This window comes from Talpa occidentalis, unplaced genomic scaffold (genome assembly GCF_014898055.3).
Source record: "Talpa occidentalis isolate TD23 unplaced genomic scaffold, MPIMG_talOcc4v2.1 talOcc4.12, whole genome shotgun sequence".
Lineage (NCBI taxonomy): Eukaryota > Metazoa > Chordata > Mammalia > Eulipotyphla > Talpidae > Talpa > Talpa occidentalis.
In genome coordinates, this window is record NW_023601212.1 from 27,288,140 (window position 1) to 27,301,568 (window position 13,429).

The window sequence follows — 13,429 nt, forward strand, 5'->3', positions numbered from 1 at the left end:
ATATCAAAGATCTACAAAGAACTTACACAACTCAACAAAATAAAGCAAACAACCCAATCAAAAAATTGGGCAGAAGAACTAAAAAGACACTTCTCTAAAGAAGAAATACAAATGGCCAAAATGCATATGAAAAAATGTTCAACATCACTAATGCAAATCAAAACCAAAATGAGATAACCCTCACACCAATGAGATAGATCAATATTAAAAAAAACAAAACAAAACTGGAAATAACAAATGTTGGCGAGGATGTGGAGAAGAAGGAACCCTCTTATACTGCTGGTGGGAATGAAACTGTTGTAGTCCCTATGGAAAGCTGTGTGGAGGCTCTTCAAAACACTAAAAATGGATCTGCCATATGATCCAGCAGTTCCACTCCTAGAAATCTACCCAAAGGACACAAAAACATTAATTCGAAAGGAAACTCGCACTCCTATGTTTATCACAACATTATTTACAATAGCTAAAATATGGAAACAACCCAAATGTCCCAAAACACACAAATGGATCAAAAAGTTGTGGTGTATACACACACACACACACACACACACACACACACAATGGAATACTACTCAGCTATCAAAAAAGATAAACTCATGCTATCTGCTGCAACATGGATGGAGCTGAAAGGGATTATGCTAAGTGAAGTCAGTCAGAAAGAAAAAGATAAATACCTGATGATTTCACTCATATGCAGAATATAGAGAAACCACATAAAAGGTTAAGAAAAAGACACAGCTTGCAAGCTTACCATAGATCTGGGGCCTATAGCAAGGGAGGGGGAAGGAGATAAGAAGAGGTCAAAACAGGGGAGGGAAGAGCACAAGGGAATATGGTGATAGGTCAAAGGTGATATGGTGATGGGAGAACCACAGAGACTATACCTAAGGAGAAAAACCAAAATACAAAAATAACTAACAATAGAAGAAAATAAATAAAATTAATAGTGCTTTATACTGAGGAAGAGAAGGTGACATACAGATTGTTAACAAGTGATACACACACACACACACACACATATTTTAGAAATCCTTTAAGTAATTTATTTTTCTTTCTTAAAAGAGGCCAGAAATTGCTTGTTATCACTCATATATTTTTAGTTCAGGGGGCATTTTCCTCTGCTGCTCCACACTATACCATAACACACATCATTAAAGGAGATAGTGTTTTCTCTGTCGTGGATTTAGATCACAGTAAGTCCAATGTATAATATCCATTATGTACACACAAAATAACTGTTACATCGTTCATCTTGGGAAAGAGACAAATTCAGCTGCTTTTTGGGGGGAAAACTGAGATAAGAAATGTAATTTCCCATTCCTTTAGGAGTTTGAATATATTTCCTAGTACTACAAATCCATCAGAGCCATACCTGCTCCTTCCTGAATGACGGCACTGATTTTCGCACTGAAGAGGACATCTACGTGATTGAGGATGAATTCAACAACCACAGACTGAATTCTCACTTCCATGAAAGCTGCTGTGCCACTGAAGCAGGCAGATTCTATCTGTTTTGATCTGTTGGGTAAACAACAGGACCATGAAAAATTCCCAAAGACAGCAGTCTTAAAGGAATTTTTTTTTAATTTTAATGTGCAAATTATAAACAAAGCAGAGGAAGAAATCATATTTTTACAGTTCCTTGCCTAAGCCCCAGTTACCTGTTTAATGGAGCTGTTCATAAAAACTACAGATAAGTTTTCCATTTTAAAACTGTCCCGAAGGAACACTGATGTATTAAGACTTTCACTTAAGATGGCCGAGTCTATATAAGGTCTTAAATCAAATGCAACTCACCGTAGCAGGTTTGGAGCCCAAACAATTGCGAGGTTTTTTGCATGCATATTTGTGATGGAACAATAGTCAGCTAGAAGAGACAAGTGTCTCATTAGGAACTCCAGTGTTCTGGAAAATGAAATACAACATATTAACTACAAAATTATGTAACAATGTAGAATATAAACGCTCCACTAATTAATTAGTAAATTTTCTACAGAAAAAAAAAAAAAAAAACACAAATCCCAGCAACATTTTTTGCTATTAGAACTGAATAGCATTATTACTACAGAGCAGTCAGACAAATATTATGAATTCTATGATCTCTATAATAATTACATCTAGAGAATACCGAGGAAAAAAGTTTATGATGGGGTAAAAACAAGACGTCAGCAGGAGATTCAACTTGTGAGGGATATGATGAAGGGAATTTCCAGGACGAGGGGCATGGCCTGCTATATTTAGGTGTAGAGAGCAATCAAGCCTGGACTGAGCAGTAGGACAGAAGCCCTCAAAGGGATGTTTTCATGGCGGGGAAAGTTGTTTGATAACTGAAGACACTGAGAAAACATTTATAGTTCTGCTAAAGAATTTTTGGGAAAGACACGAGAAACTTAATAAGCCAAAAATCAGAAAGCACTCCATGAAAACAGAAAAAGTTATCTCAGGAAGGAAATATAATTCTAGTGTACTATTTGGTGCAGCTGTAAATAGTAGTAATATCTTTACTACAATGTAGATACTGAATACTGGCTTAGATTAAAAATGAGATGGGGAAGTGTGTGGTATTGGATGGAGGGAGTTATAAGGGAGCTAAATTTGTATTTAATATGAAAGGGAACAAATTATATATATATATATATATATATATGAAAAATAAAGAAATAAAAATATAACCATATCATTTAGAAACAGGAATATACTCCTGAAGAATTAAGAATAGTGAATTTTAGGAAAGAGAAATTAGATGGGGAGGTGTAAAGCAGGAGACTGCTACCATATACCATTTGACTTCTTAATAAAAACTATGGACTACTGAAAGAACTTTCAGTTTTTTATGAAAGGGAACTTTCAGGCCCCAGATGAAGCTGCTCCAGCCCAGGGGTCCACGTCAGCAAACCAAACCTTAGATAACCTCCATGTGCCTGTAAGTGCTCCACATGACCAAATGATAGTCTACCCAACTAACTCAGTCAAACCCCACACATCAAGTCAACTCTGGGTCTCCTCATCCCTAATTAATTTGACTATGTGGACTCAGTCAATCAGGTAATTTTTATTTTTCACTTCACTAGTTTTTATTTATCCTATAAAACTTCCCATCTTCCACCCTAATTTGCTATTCCCAGAAAGAAGACTTCATGTCCACTATGTGACATGCTAGTTTCTATCACCTAAATCATCTTCATTAATCATTCTTAACCATTTTTAACAGCATATTATACTGATCATATTTTTATTTAGACAAGAAGGTATATTTAGATGGCATCTCAAATAAAACTACCAAGGCAAGAATCATGACTTTATCATCTGACTTGCTATGCTTTGTGTTAACAAAAAAGGACCACACTCATTCATGAACATCTGATCTCATTTTATCATTAAAAAAATCCTGTTATGGGCTTCCCCTGATGGCGCAGCGGTTGAGCGCTAGGCTGTGAAGCTGCGCGCAGTCTCAGCAGTGCCGGCTCGATCCCTGGCCACGGGGTGAGGGTCCCACATGACGCGCAGACCTCTCCTGCTGCCCGCTGCTCCCCTTAGCAGTGTATTTCGTCAGTCTGCCTGTTCTGCTCCCCGCTCTGGCTCTGGTGAATTCTCTCACCCTCCCGCGCTTCTGACTGTACCCAGTGCTTGTATGAATAAATAAATAAATCTTAAAAAAAAAAATCCTGTTAAGAAGATACGATTGGGGGCCTCCCTGGTGGTGCAATGAGTTAAAAGGCAACCTATGAAGCTGTCCGCAGCCTCTGCAGCAGGCGTTCGATCCCCTGGCCAGCCAGGAAGCAACCCACATCGCACAGCAGACCTCTCCTGACTCGCCCGCTGCTCCCCTCAGCAGTGTACTTTGGTCAGTCTGCCTGTTCTGCTCCCTGCTCTGTCTCTGGTAATTCCTCTCACCACCCCCCCACACCTCTGGCCTGTACCCCAGCTCTTGTATGCATAAATAAATATTTTTTTTTTAAAAAGGAAGATACGATTGGTATTCTTTTCACAGATATGGAGACTGACACTTGGGAGAGGTCACATAGTAAACGATAAAAAGTTAGAGATTCAAACTCAGGTCTATTAAAGTCAAAACCCTTTATATTGTACTAGATTTCCACTTCTTTAATTAAATGAAATCTCCCTCACCCCTTAGAGATAATCTTCCCCAGGCTTCTTTTTCAGGGATAAATACATAAATTTCTTTTTTTTTTTTGGTAAAGATTTATTTATTTTTATACAAGAGCTGGGATACAGGCCAGAGGCGTGGGAGGGTGAGAGGATCCACCAGAGACAGAGCAGGGAGCAGAACAGGCAGATGGACCGAAGACACTGCTGAGGGGAGCAGCGGGCATGACAGGAGGGGTCTGCCACACCATGTGGGCATCTCCCTGGCCGGCCGGGAATCGAACCCGCACTGCAAAGGTTGTGGACAGATTCACAGCGCTAAGCTCAACCCTCTGCACCACCAGGGAGGCCCAAGAACATTTTTCTTTTCACTCTTCAATGAGTCCTTAAAATCCTGTTAATCTGTTACTCTTCCAGAAGACTACATTAGTAGGAAAATGAGTCAATGCTATTACCTTCTGGCTCTTGACACTCAGGCATTTATAGCTATAGCATTAACTAAAAATAACTATGGTGACACTTAAATGTTGATTAAAAATTTTAGCTGTACAGTGATTCAAAAGAGCACCTGTACACTTATGTTTATTGCAGCACTATTTACAATAGGTAAAACCTGGAAACAACCCAAATGCCCAAAAATAGATGACTGGATAACGAAGATGTGGTACATATACACACAATGGAATATTATTCAGCAATCAGAAAGATAAACTCATGTCATTCACAGCAACATGGATGGAGCTAGAAGGAATTATGCTCAGTGAAATAAGCCAGAAGGAAAAAGAAAAATAACGGATGGTTTCACTAATAACAGGAATAGAGGGGAACCAAATAAGACATCAGTGTAAAAAAAAAATAATAGTAACAGTACAAAACACAACAAAGCAAAAACAACAATTATAAACCAGAGACATACTGCAGGAGAGGAGGAGGGAGAGGGGTGAAAGGGATGGAGGGAGGAGCACAGGGGACTGTGGTGATGGTGCATGGGTGCCTTGGGGAAGGAGAGTCTATGGGGACTCAATCTGAGGGGGTGGGGGGAAGAAAATATGGTCTTAAAAAATGTGAAAAATGATAAATGTTAAAATAAAAAATTTTAAAAATTAAAAAAATTAAAAAACAAAAAAAGAAAAAAAAGAAATTAATAAAAAAATTTTAGCTGTACAACAATACATCTGAAACACATGCATGTTATAAACTAATATTACCTCAAGTTAAAACAAAAAGGTGAGGGGGGCTTTCCTGGTAGCGCAAGGGGTTAAGCACAGCACTCTGAACTATCTGCAGCCTCTGCAGCATGAGTTCAATCCCTGGCCAGTCAGGGAGCTACCCACATGGTATAGCAGACCTCTCCTGTCTTGCCCGCTGCTCCCCTCAGCAGTGTATTTCAGTTAGTCTGCCTGTTCTGTTCCCAACTCTGTCTCTGGTGAATCCTCTCATCCTTTGTACCCCAGTTCTTGTATGCATAAATAAATAAATCTTTTAAAAACAAAAAGGTGAAAGGATCATTCATGGATGAAGTTGAGACAAAATAAATTTTGCTGATGATTGTGATTTTTCAGAAGGCAAAGTGAAAAGGTTTATGGAACAGGCACAGTTGAGAAAGGGGTCAGATTAGAAAATATAAAAGCTCTAGGGAGATAAAAGGCTAAGAGATTAATAGAAATCAGAGATTATGGGTAAGAAATTAAAATGTTTCATACATTTTGGTAACTAATGTAAGTAAGAAATAAAGAACATGACAGCAATTGAAAAAATACTGGTATTGATTAAGTGCTGAATTTAGTGGTGATTTTTAAAATACATATGAGCAATGTCACTTTGAAATAAAAATTAGCACTGTTAACTTGTATATTACTAAAACATCATACAACCTGGTACTTTTAGCAATATTTTTCAGTGTCTCAAGAATAAAATAAAAACAACAAAACATGCTTAGTAAGCTATCCATTTGATCATTTATTCATTCATTCATTCACTGTTTATTAAATACCCACTGGATGCCAAGCATTGTGCCAGGCCATAGAGATACAAAGACAAATAAATGAATATAAAGGCATTTAAAAAATGGAGGTTTAAATAGCCACAAATGCAAAGAAAAATACTGCTTTTACACATGAACTGACTTCTGGTTTTGGCTGGTTTTCAATGACACATGACTCACCTATAGTGTGGAGGGGGGAGCTGCTGGATGACATCGTGGATTTTTATCAGCCTTTCTTCATCTGTTGCTGCTGAAACAGCTTCCTATAAAGATCATAAAGCAAAATGAACCAGTTGGCTTTGCTGGTAAAAATGAAAGCTCACTTACAATTTAGTTTTTACTCTGACATTAATTCACTCTTTGATGTTGAATGACAAGGAGACTCAGCATAGTATTAAGGAAGTAAACTTTGTTCCCACAGAGGTGGACATTGAATTCTTTTAAAAGATAATCTTTAAAAAACTTGTAACCAGAATCAAGGGTGATAAGATAATGGCTCAAAGCCAGAAACTAACAGATTGAAAATGTGAAAACAGCAAAAACTATGCAATAACTGCTTTGTATTCTTTGTTTGCTTTTAAAGGTGACAGCACAGTCATAAAACTATTTCTTACAGGACCACACCAATTTCTTAATACTTTTGAAGAAAACCACTTCAAAATTCCAAACAGAGCTTTATAAAAGTGACCTGTACTCACGGAAAATTTCTCATAAAGCTGGTAAGTGAGCAGAGGGTTTGGGAGTTCTCGGAAATACAGCTTACAGAGGGAGCCTACAGAATGGATGTCTTGAACATATGGTTCTTTTGTCAGGTCGGGGACATGTTCTGAGTCAAATTCATGGCTAGCAAAACAGAAAAGAAAGAAAACAAAATAATTTCTCTAAGGAAAAACAGAAAGCAAAATGTTAACCTCAAACAGTGGTTAATGTTTTCTTCAAGTAACCATAATTCATGTAAGTTATACATGGACTTCAGCAGTAACTGGATGTCTGGTCATATTACAGGTGTTTTTCTACATGAAATTTACAGGAATAGTTTTACTACAGGAATGGACAACAATCTCTGAAATGCATATGAATGAGCAGCACTTAACACACAGATCCAAAACAGGACTCCCAATTCCCAATAGTTTGAATATCCAGTATTTTGCCAATTGTAACAAGACAAAGTATAGACTGATGAGGTTAAGGGACATAGTTTTCTGATACTACAAATGAAGAAATGGCATTTAGAAAAATACATACAGAAAACAATATGCACACTATTTTCATATTACCTAAATGATCTTACTGAAAATAAGTCACCAGGAGTAAAAAGAAAATGCCATGTAAAGTTTTACCGTAGTCTCTGGATATTGGAGGCAACGCCAGAGAGACGATAAATTCCATCCACGATGCCATATCTTTCAATGAATGCTGTACAGCTTTGAAGAACCTGAGGCACTAAAAAGAATTTTTAAAGAATTAAATTGGGAATATTCAGTGAAAACATCTTAGTTTTATAAGCAAAATAAAATTTGTCAATTTAAATTAAAAGAGGCAGTGATTAACCTACAAAAAATAATGAGGGTATATTTACTTAATTTCACATCGAAACTAGATAACTAGTTCCTGAATAATCAAGACTGGCTGTATCTCATTATATTTAGGTAAAAGAAAGATTTCACAAGCAATTAGGAGTCTCTCTAAGATCCTCTGCCGTATATTCATTTAGAGCATCTTAACAAGAGGAGGATGAACTGTTTAGCACACACTGTACCAGATTTTTAAAAGATACAGTTATTCAGCTGTGGCAAATGAAGATACAAAGTTAAATGCTTATCCCAACATAACTGCCTGTACTATACTTTTTAACTTAAAAATAAAAGCCTCTTTCATCTTTTCCTAGTTAATGTTAATTCAAATTATAGCCAATAAGTAAGCAGACCACCACCATAACCATAACGCAAATTTCAATTTCATAAAGCAAATCAATTGCAAATAAAAGGAATCTTTTAATTTCCTGCATCCAAATTACTGACATTTTGACTTACTATTATCAGTTCATCAAAAAGGTTACTTTAAGAATGAGTATACAAGGACAAGTAGGATGCTATCTGACACAAATGGACAGCTACTCTGGGATTATTAGAACAGAATGCTCAAAGCATATAATAAAAAACTGTATAGATATTAAAAGATTTGCAGTAGCTGAATTTGAACTTTGCTTTGCAATGCAGACTGATGAATATATAGATTTTAGTTGACTATGTTTACTTCCTAGTGTTAGTTAAAAATCCCTCAAAATAGAACATTATTTGGTCTACAGAAACACTATTATATACTAGGGCTGAAACACTGAGAGAGGTAAATGAAATAAGATGCTTTGATAAGATTACATCTGCTAAAGTATTATTACATTTGACTTTTCCTTAGCTTTTCTGCCTTTTATCGTCTTCCCTGATCATTATTTTAAACTCTACCAGATCCTATAACTTACATTTAAAACTTAAATTCCCTAATCTTAAATAATTTTTTAAATCAACTGTATTGTTGAGAATATAATATTCGTAGGGCTATGTGATTTACAAATGATACTGTCACTTAATTCTAAAATATTTTGGGGGAAGTTTTATCATTACTCCATTTTACAGAGGGGAAACTGAGCCTTAAGAAGACTTAAAACTGAAAAAAGCCTCTTTCATCTTTTCCTAATTAATGCTAATTCAAATTATAGCCAATAATTAAGCAAAACACTGCCATAATGTAAATTTCAATTTCATAAAGCAAAGCAATTGCAAGTAAAAGGAGGTAAGTGCAAGGAGGACACAATCAGCAGAAATGAAATTCTAACTTAACTAGTCCAAGTACAGAGTCAATTTTTAACTATGGCAACATACTGCATGGAATGTAAGGTATTTCATAATATTCACTTATTTTATTGTTGTATTTCCTGTATTTCATAACTTGAGGCCAAGCAAAGTCTCATCTTTTGCTATACATACCAGCCATTCTATAACTTCCTCAAAACAAAATTTCATTTACGGGACTCTCCTTCTATCACCATCTTCTTACTAGCTTTTGTTCAAAAGTTAATTGAACTTTCACTCTGAAGCCTTTTTGAATATTCCCAAGTAGTTCCAGATACTCACAGACTACGTTATTTTGAAATACTATTATTTGTTTATATAATGATTTACCCTTTCGTAGCCAAGCTTTTAAAAGGCAAAAACTGAGTTTCATTTATCTTTGTATATTGAGAAACTAATACACAATTGTGACACAATGTGTACAATTAGAAAATGAATTAATTTATAGGTATCTTGTGAGCCTGATAAAATCATCTGATCAAGTCAGCAGAGAAGAGATATTGAGCTGTATTCATTTTCCACTGCATGCTTTCATCTCTAAAACTATTCAAGAATTTTAATAACAAAAAGAAATATGTTTATATGGTAGAGATGAAGGGCAAGCAGACGTCTCAGGAATTTTATGCTTATCGACTTCAATATTATAAGCTATCTCTATGTCAACATGATATATAGTATCATTTATATAGTATCATATACATGATAGTATAAAGTAACATACATATATAAAGCAAAATATAAGGTATATTTATGGGCTTCAGGCATATTTCTAATATTGCTCAATTAATGATAACCCCACTGTACCCCAGGTTTTTAACCGACTAACTACAGGTGGAATCAATATTTAGGGCTGGAAAATTTCTATCACTTATTTCCAAGGAAACATATTTGAAGTTATTGGGATAATTATTTAAAAGAAGAAAAACAGAGCTAAATTTTTTTTTAAGTTTCCTTCTCATTAAGTATTTCCAAATTAGCATGCTCACTCACCTAGGTACAAAGGTTGCCTTGAAAGAAAGCCTTTCAGAGCATAGAGCTATATTTCTATATTATCAGGCTTTCCTACCACATTATAGAATAATCACAAAAATAAGTCATCATCTATTAAAAAGGATAACTTTCTTGGGACTACTGTATCCATATATTAGATTTAGACTTGCTTATGTTCCCCCAAACAAGAAGCAAATTTTGAAAATGTATTACAAAGTTAGAGGTCTATCCTTAGTAATGTGGCTAAGCTTCTATATACATAATACTTTGGAAAATATTTGCATTGTTCCTGTATGCTTTAATGTTCCTAAGTAAAGGACTGAATGTCCACAAAATAATCACATGATGGGGCTTTAAATAAAATTACATAAATGAACATCATTACTACTTAGAATTTTAAGCAAGACAATGAGACATGTTTAATAAACAAAATGAAACAAAAAGCACAAACTTTCACTTTGAATAAAATAGTAAGAACTGAAGATCAGTGTCAGAAGATAAAAAGAGCAGAGATCTGGTTCACATTTTTACTATGAAAACAATATGAGAACCATATAAATGACTGGAAGAAACTCTAGTTTAAAAAGGCATTTTATTTAATCTCTTTCCTCAAAACCACCTATCAAACCAACCAAGTGCACATTAAAAAGTGATCCAGTCAAAATTTAACATTAGAAACCTCTAAAATAACTCTTCAAAAGGAGATGATAATTTAAGAATTATCCCCACACTCTGCAAATAACATGTTTATGATCTACTTTTAGACATTTTTAGTATTTTATCTCAAACAATACAATTTACAGTAAATGTTTAAATTGAAACTAGTTATCACTTAGATTAAAATCATGGCTAAAAGAAATACAAGATATGTAAGCACGAGGAGTATTGAGTTTTGATTTTTCTTGAGTTTTGGTTTCTTTTCTGCTCTTTTTCCTCTAAGTACTTACTCGCTGGCTCACTTAGTCATTTATCAGGTCCCTTCCAAATGCCAGGCATCATGCAAGCATTCTATAATTTAGATAAATTTGTGTATGAAATAGTAGTTTACCAAGTTTCCTACATATTTTTTACTTTTTCAAAGAAAGTCTTACTTTGGGCCTCCCTGGTGGTGCAAGGGATTAAATCTCAGCACTAGGAAGCCATCCCTAGCTACTGTAGCAAGAGTTCGATCCCCAGACAGCCTGGCAGCTGACCCACATAGTGTAGCAGACCTCTCCTGTCTTGCCTGCTGCTCCCCTCAGCAGGGTATTTCAGTCAGTCCACCTCTTCTGCTCCCCACTCTGTCTCTGGTGAATCCTCTCCACCCCTACCTACCTATAGGACAGCTGTTGTATGTGTAAGTAAATAAATCTTTTTTTTTTAAAAAAGGAGGTTTTACTTTAAGGAAATTCAGTTTTGAATATGGGCAACAAATAAAACAAGTCCTATGAAAGAACTCTCAACTGCACAGCTTTTATCATGGTGATAAAACCATGATATTAACCATGATATTATTAAACCTATTTTTTTTTCCAGAAAGAAATTACTTATTGGTATCTGTTTTCTCCTATACTACTTACTTAAAACGTGCTGAATTAGGGCCTCCCTAGTGGCGCAAGTGGTTAAGATGCAACCTATGAAGCTTCTGCAGCCTCGGCAGCATGAGTTCAGTCCCTTGGCTGGCCAGGGAGCAACCACATGGCGCAGTAGACCTCTCCTGTCTCGCCTGCTTCTCCCCTCAGCAGTGTATTTCAGTCAGTCTGCCTGTTCTGTTCCCCGCTGTCTCTGGTGAATCCACTCACACTCCATACCTCTGGCCTGTACCCCAGCTCTTGTATGCATAAATAAATAAATCTTTTAAAAAAAAAAAACCAACTTGCTGAAATGATGCTGGAAAGCTAAAAAACATGGCAGAACTGGAAAACACTCCCCCACAGTAATGATCACATCTATGCAAGGCTTAATAAAATGATACAAAACAATACAAAGAGAAAAGGAGATACAAAAGAGAAAAGAAACTAACATAACAAAAAACATTTGGACTCCACAATTAAGAATGTCTATGTAAATGACAAATTTGTCTGAACTATGCACAAAAAAGGACTATGTGGGTAGATATTTTTAAAACTCATAGTTCTATAGATAAATGTGATATAATCTTTAATAGACTCAATTATAAGCATGTGGTTTGTGGTAGCTGAAACTGTCAGATTATCCTGAGTGAATCCTGGCACCAGGGATCAGAAAATACAAGAATAAAAAGTAAAATGCCTTGTCACAATACTACATAATTTCTTCTAACACTTTTTATAAAAGACACAGTTCAGATTTGTCACTTCTTATAAGAGGAAGATACTCAAACATTCAGGAAGTTTAACAGGACAGTCTCTCTAAAAAGTTGATTATTCAGTAGAAATACAATTTAGAGGATGAGTCATTAGCAAAACATTATACTGATGTCTAAGAAAAATCTATTGAAAAATCTATTTTATATAAAAGGATCCAAACTAAAACAGAATAATGAGGAACAATAATTATAAATATCATGTAACTATATCTATCTAGCTATCTATATTTATAGCTTACTTCCCATAATTATGTTTGTATTATATAAATAGTCCTCCTGACTATTCTTATTGCTTTCACTTAGACTACTAAATATTATATATAGGGCCTCCCCGGTGGCACAGCGGGTTGAGCAAAGTGCTATGAAGCTGTCCGCAGCCTCTACAGCATGGGTTCAATTCCCAGCCAGCTAGGGAGATTCCCACATGGTGTTGCAGAGTGCTCCTGTCGTGCCCCCTGCTCCCCTCAGCAAGTGTATTTTGGTCATCTGCCTGTTCTGCTCCCCGCTCAGTCTCTGGTGAATCCTCTCACCCTCCTGCGCCTCTGGCCTGTACCCCAGCTCTTATATAAAAAGAAATAAATCTTTAAAAATAAATAAATAAATATTATACATAATACAAACATTCAATTCCATATTTTAATTTAGGCCTTTTAAAAGTCTTTCTCAATACATATGTAACAGTATAACTACAGTACTGGACTATGTATAGGATATATGAAGTCTAAAAAAATCTTTAAAGACTAGTTCTTCACACATTTAGCAAATCAAAGTCTATTAAATCATTTTAATATCATAAATCATTTTCTTTCCTAAAAAATTTTAGTAAGCTTTAAAGGTTTCCCTTTCCCTGCTAATCTAGTTAATATTTGAATATTCGAATTCAGGCCCTTCATATAAACATTTCTTCATTTTTCACCATCCCCAGTCAAACAAATTATTTTAATAAGTAAGCTAAAATGTGTATGATCTTGGTATTAAATGTTTCAAATTACAACCTAATGCCAGAAGTTAATTTTTTTTTGCTCTTCAATGATTTGAATATAGACTATCTCCTCTGAGCAAGTCTTCAGGAGAATTTTTTCTTCAAACACTATTAAATTCATTTCAAATACTCTTCTTGTGTTTTTTCTTTTTTAATGGGTAAAGGAAAACAACTAAGAAAAAACTCACAAA

General features: G+C 35.3%; 1 protein-coding gene across 7 annotated transcripts in view; it reads right to left on the minus strand.

Moving 5' to 3' along the window:
- ARHGAP32 (Rho GTPase activating protein 32) overlaps positions 1–13,429 on the minus strand; it is a 197,208-nt gene that overhangs the window by 17,052 nt on the left and 166,727 nt on the right. For all 7 annotated transcript variants that reach the window (XM_037505620.2, XM_037505619.2, XM_054693201.1 and 4 more), the window contains 5 exons: positions 7,432–7,534; positions 6,790–6,934; positions 6,272–6,354; positions 1,798–1,905; positions 1,373–1,518 (listed from right to left, as the gene is read on the minus strand). In XM_037505620.2, coding sequence (XP_037361517.2) covers positions 1,373–1,518; positions 1,798–1,905; positions 6,272–6,354; positions 6,790–6,934; positions 7,432–7,534 — 585 coding nt within the window. The remainder of the gene's footprint in view (positions 1–1,372; positions 1,519–1,797; positions 1,906–6,271; positions 6,355–6,789; positions 6,935–7,431; positions 7,535–13,429) is intronic.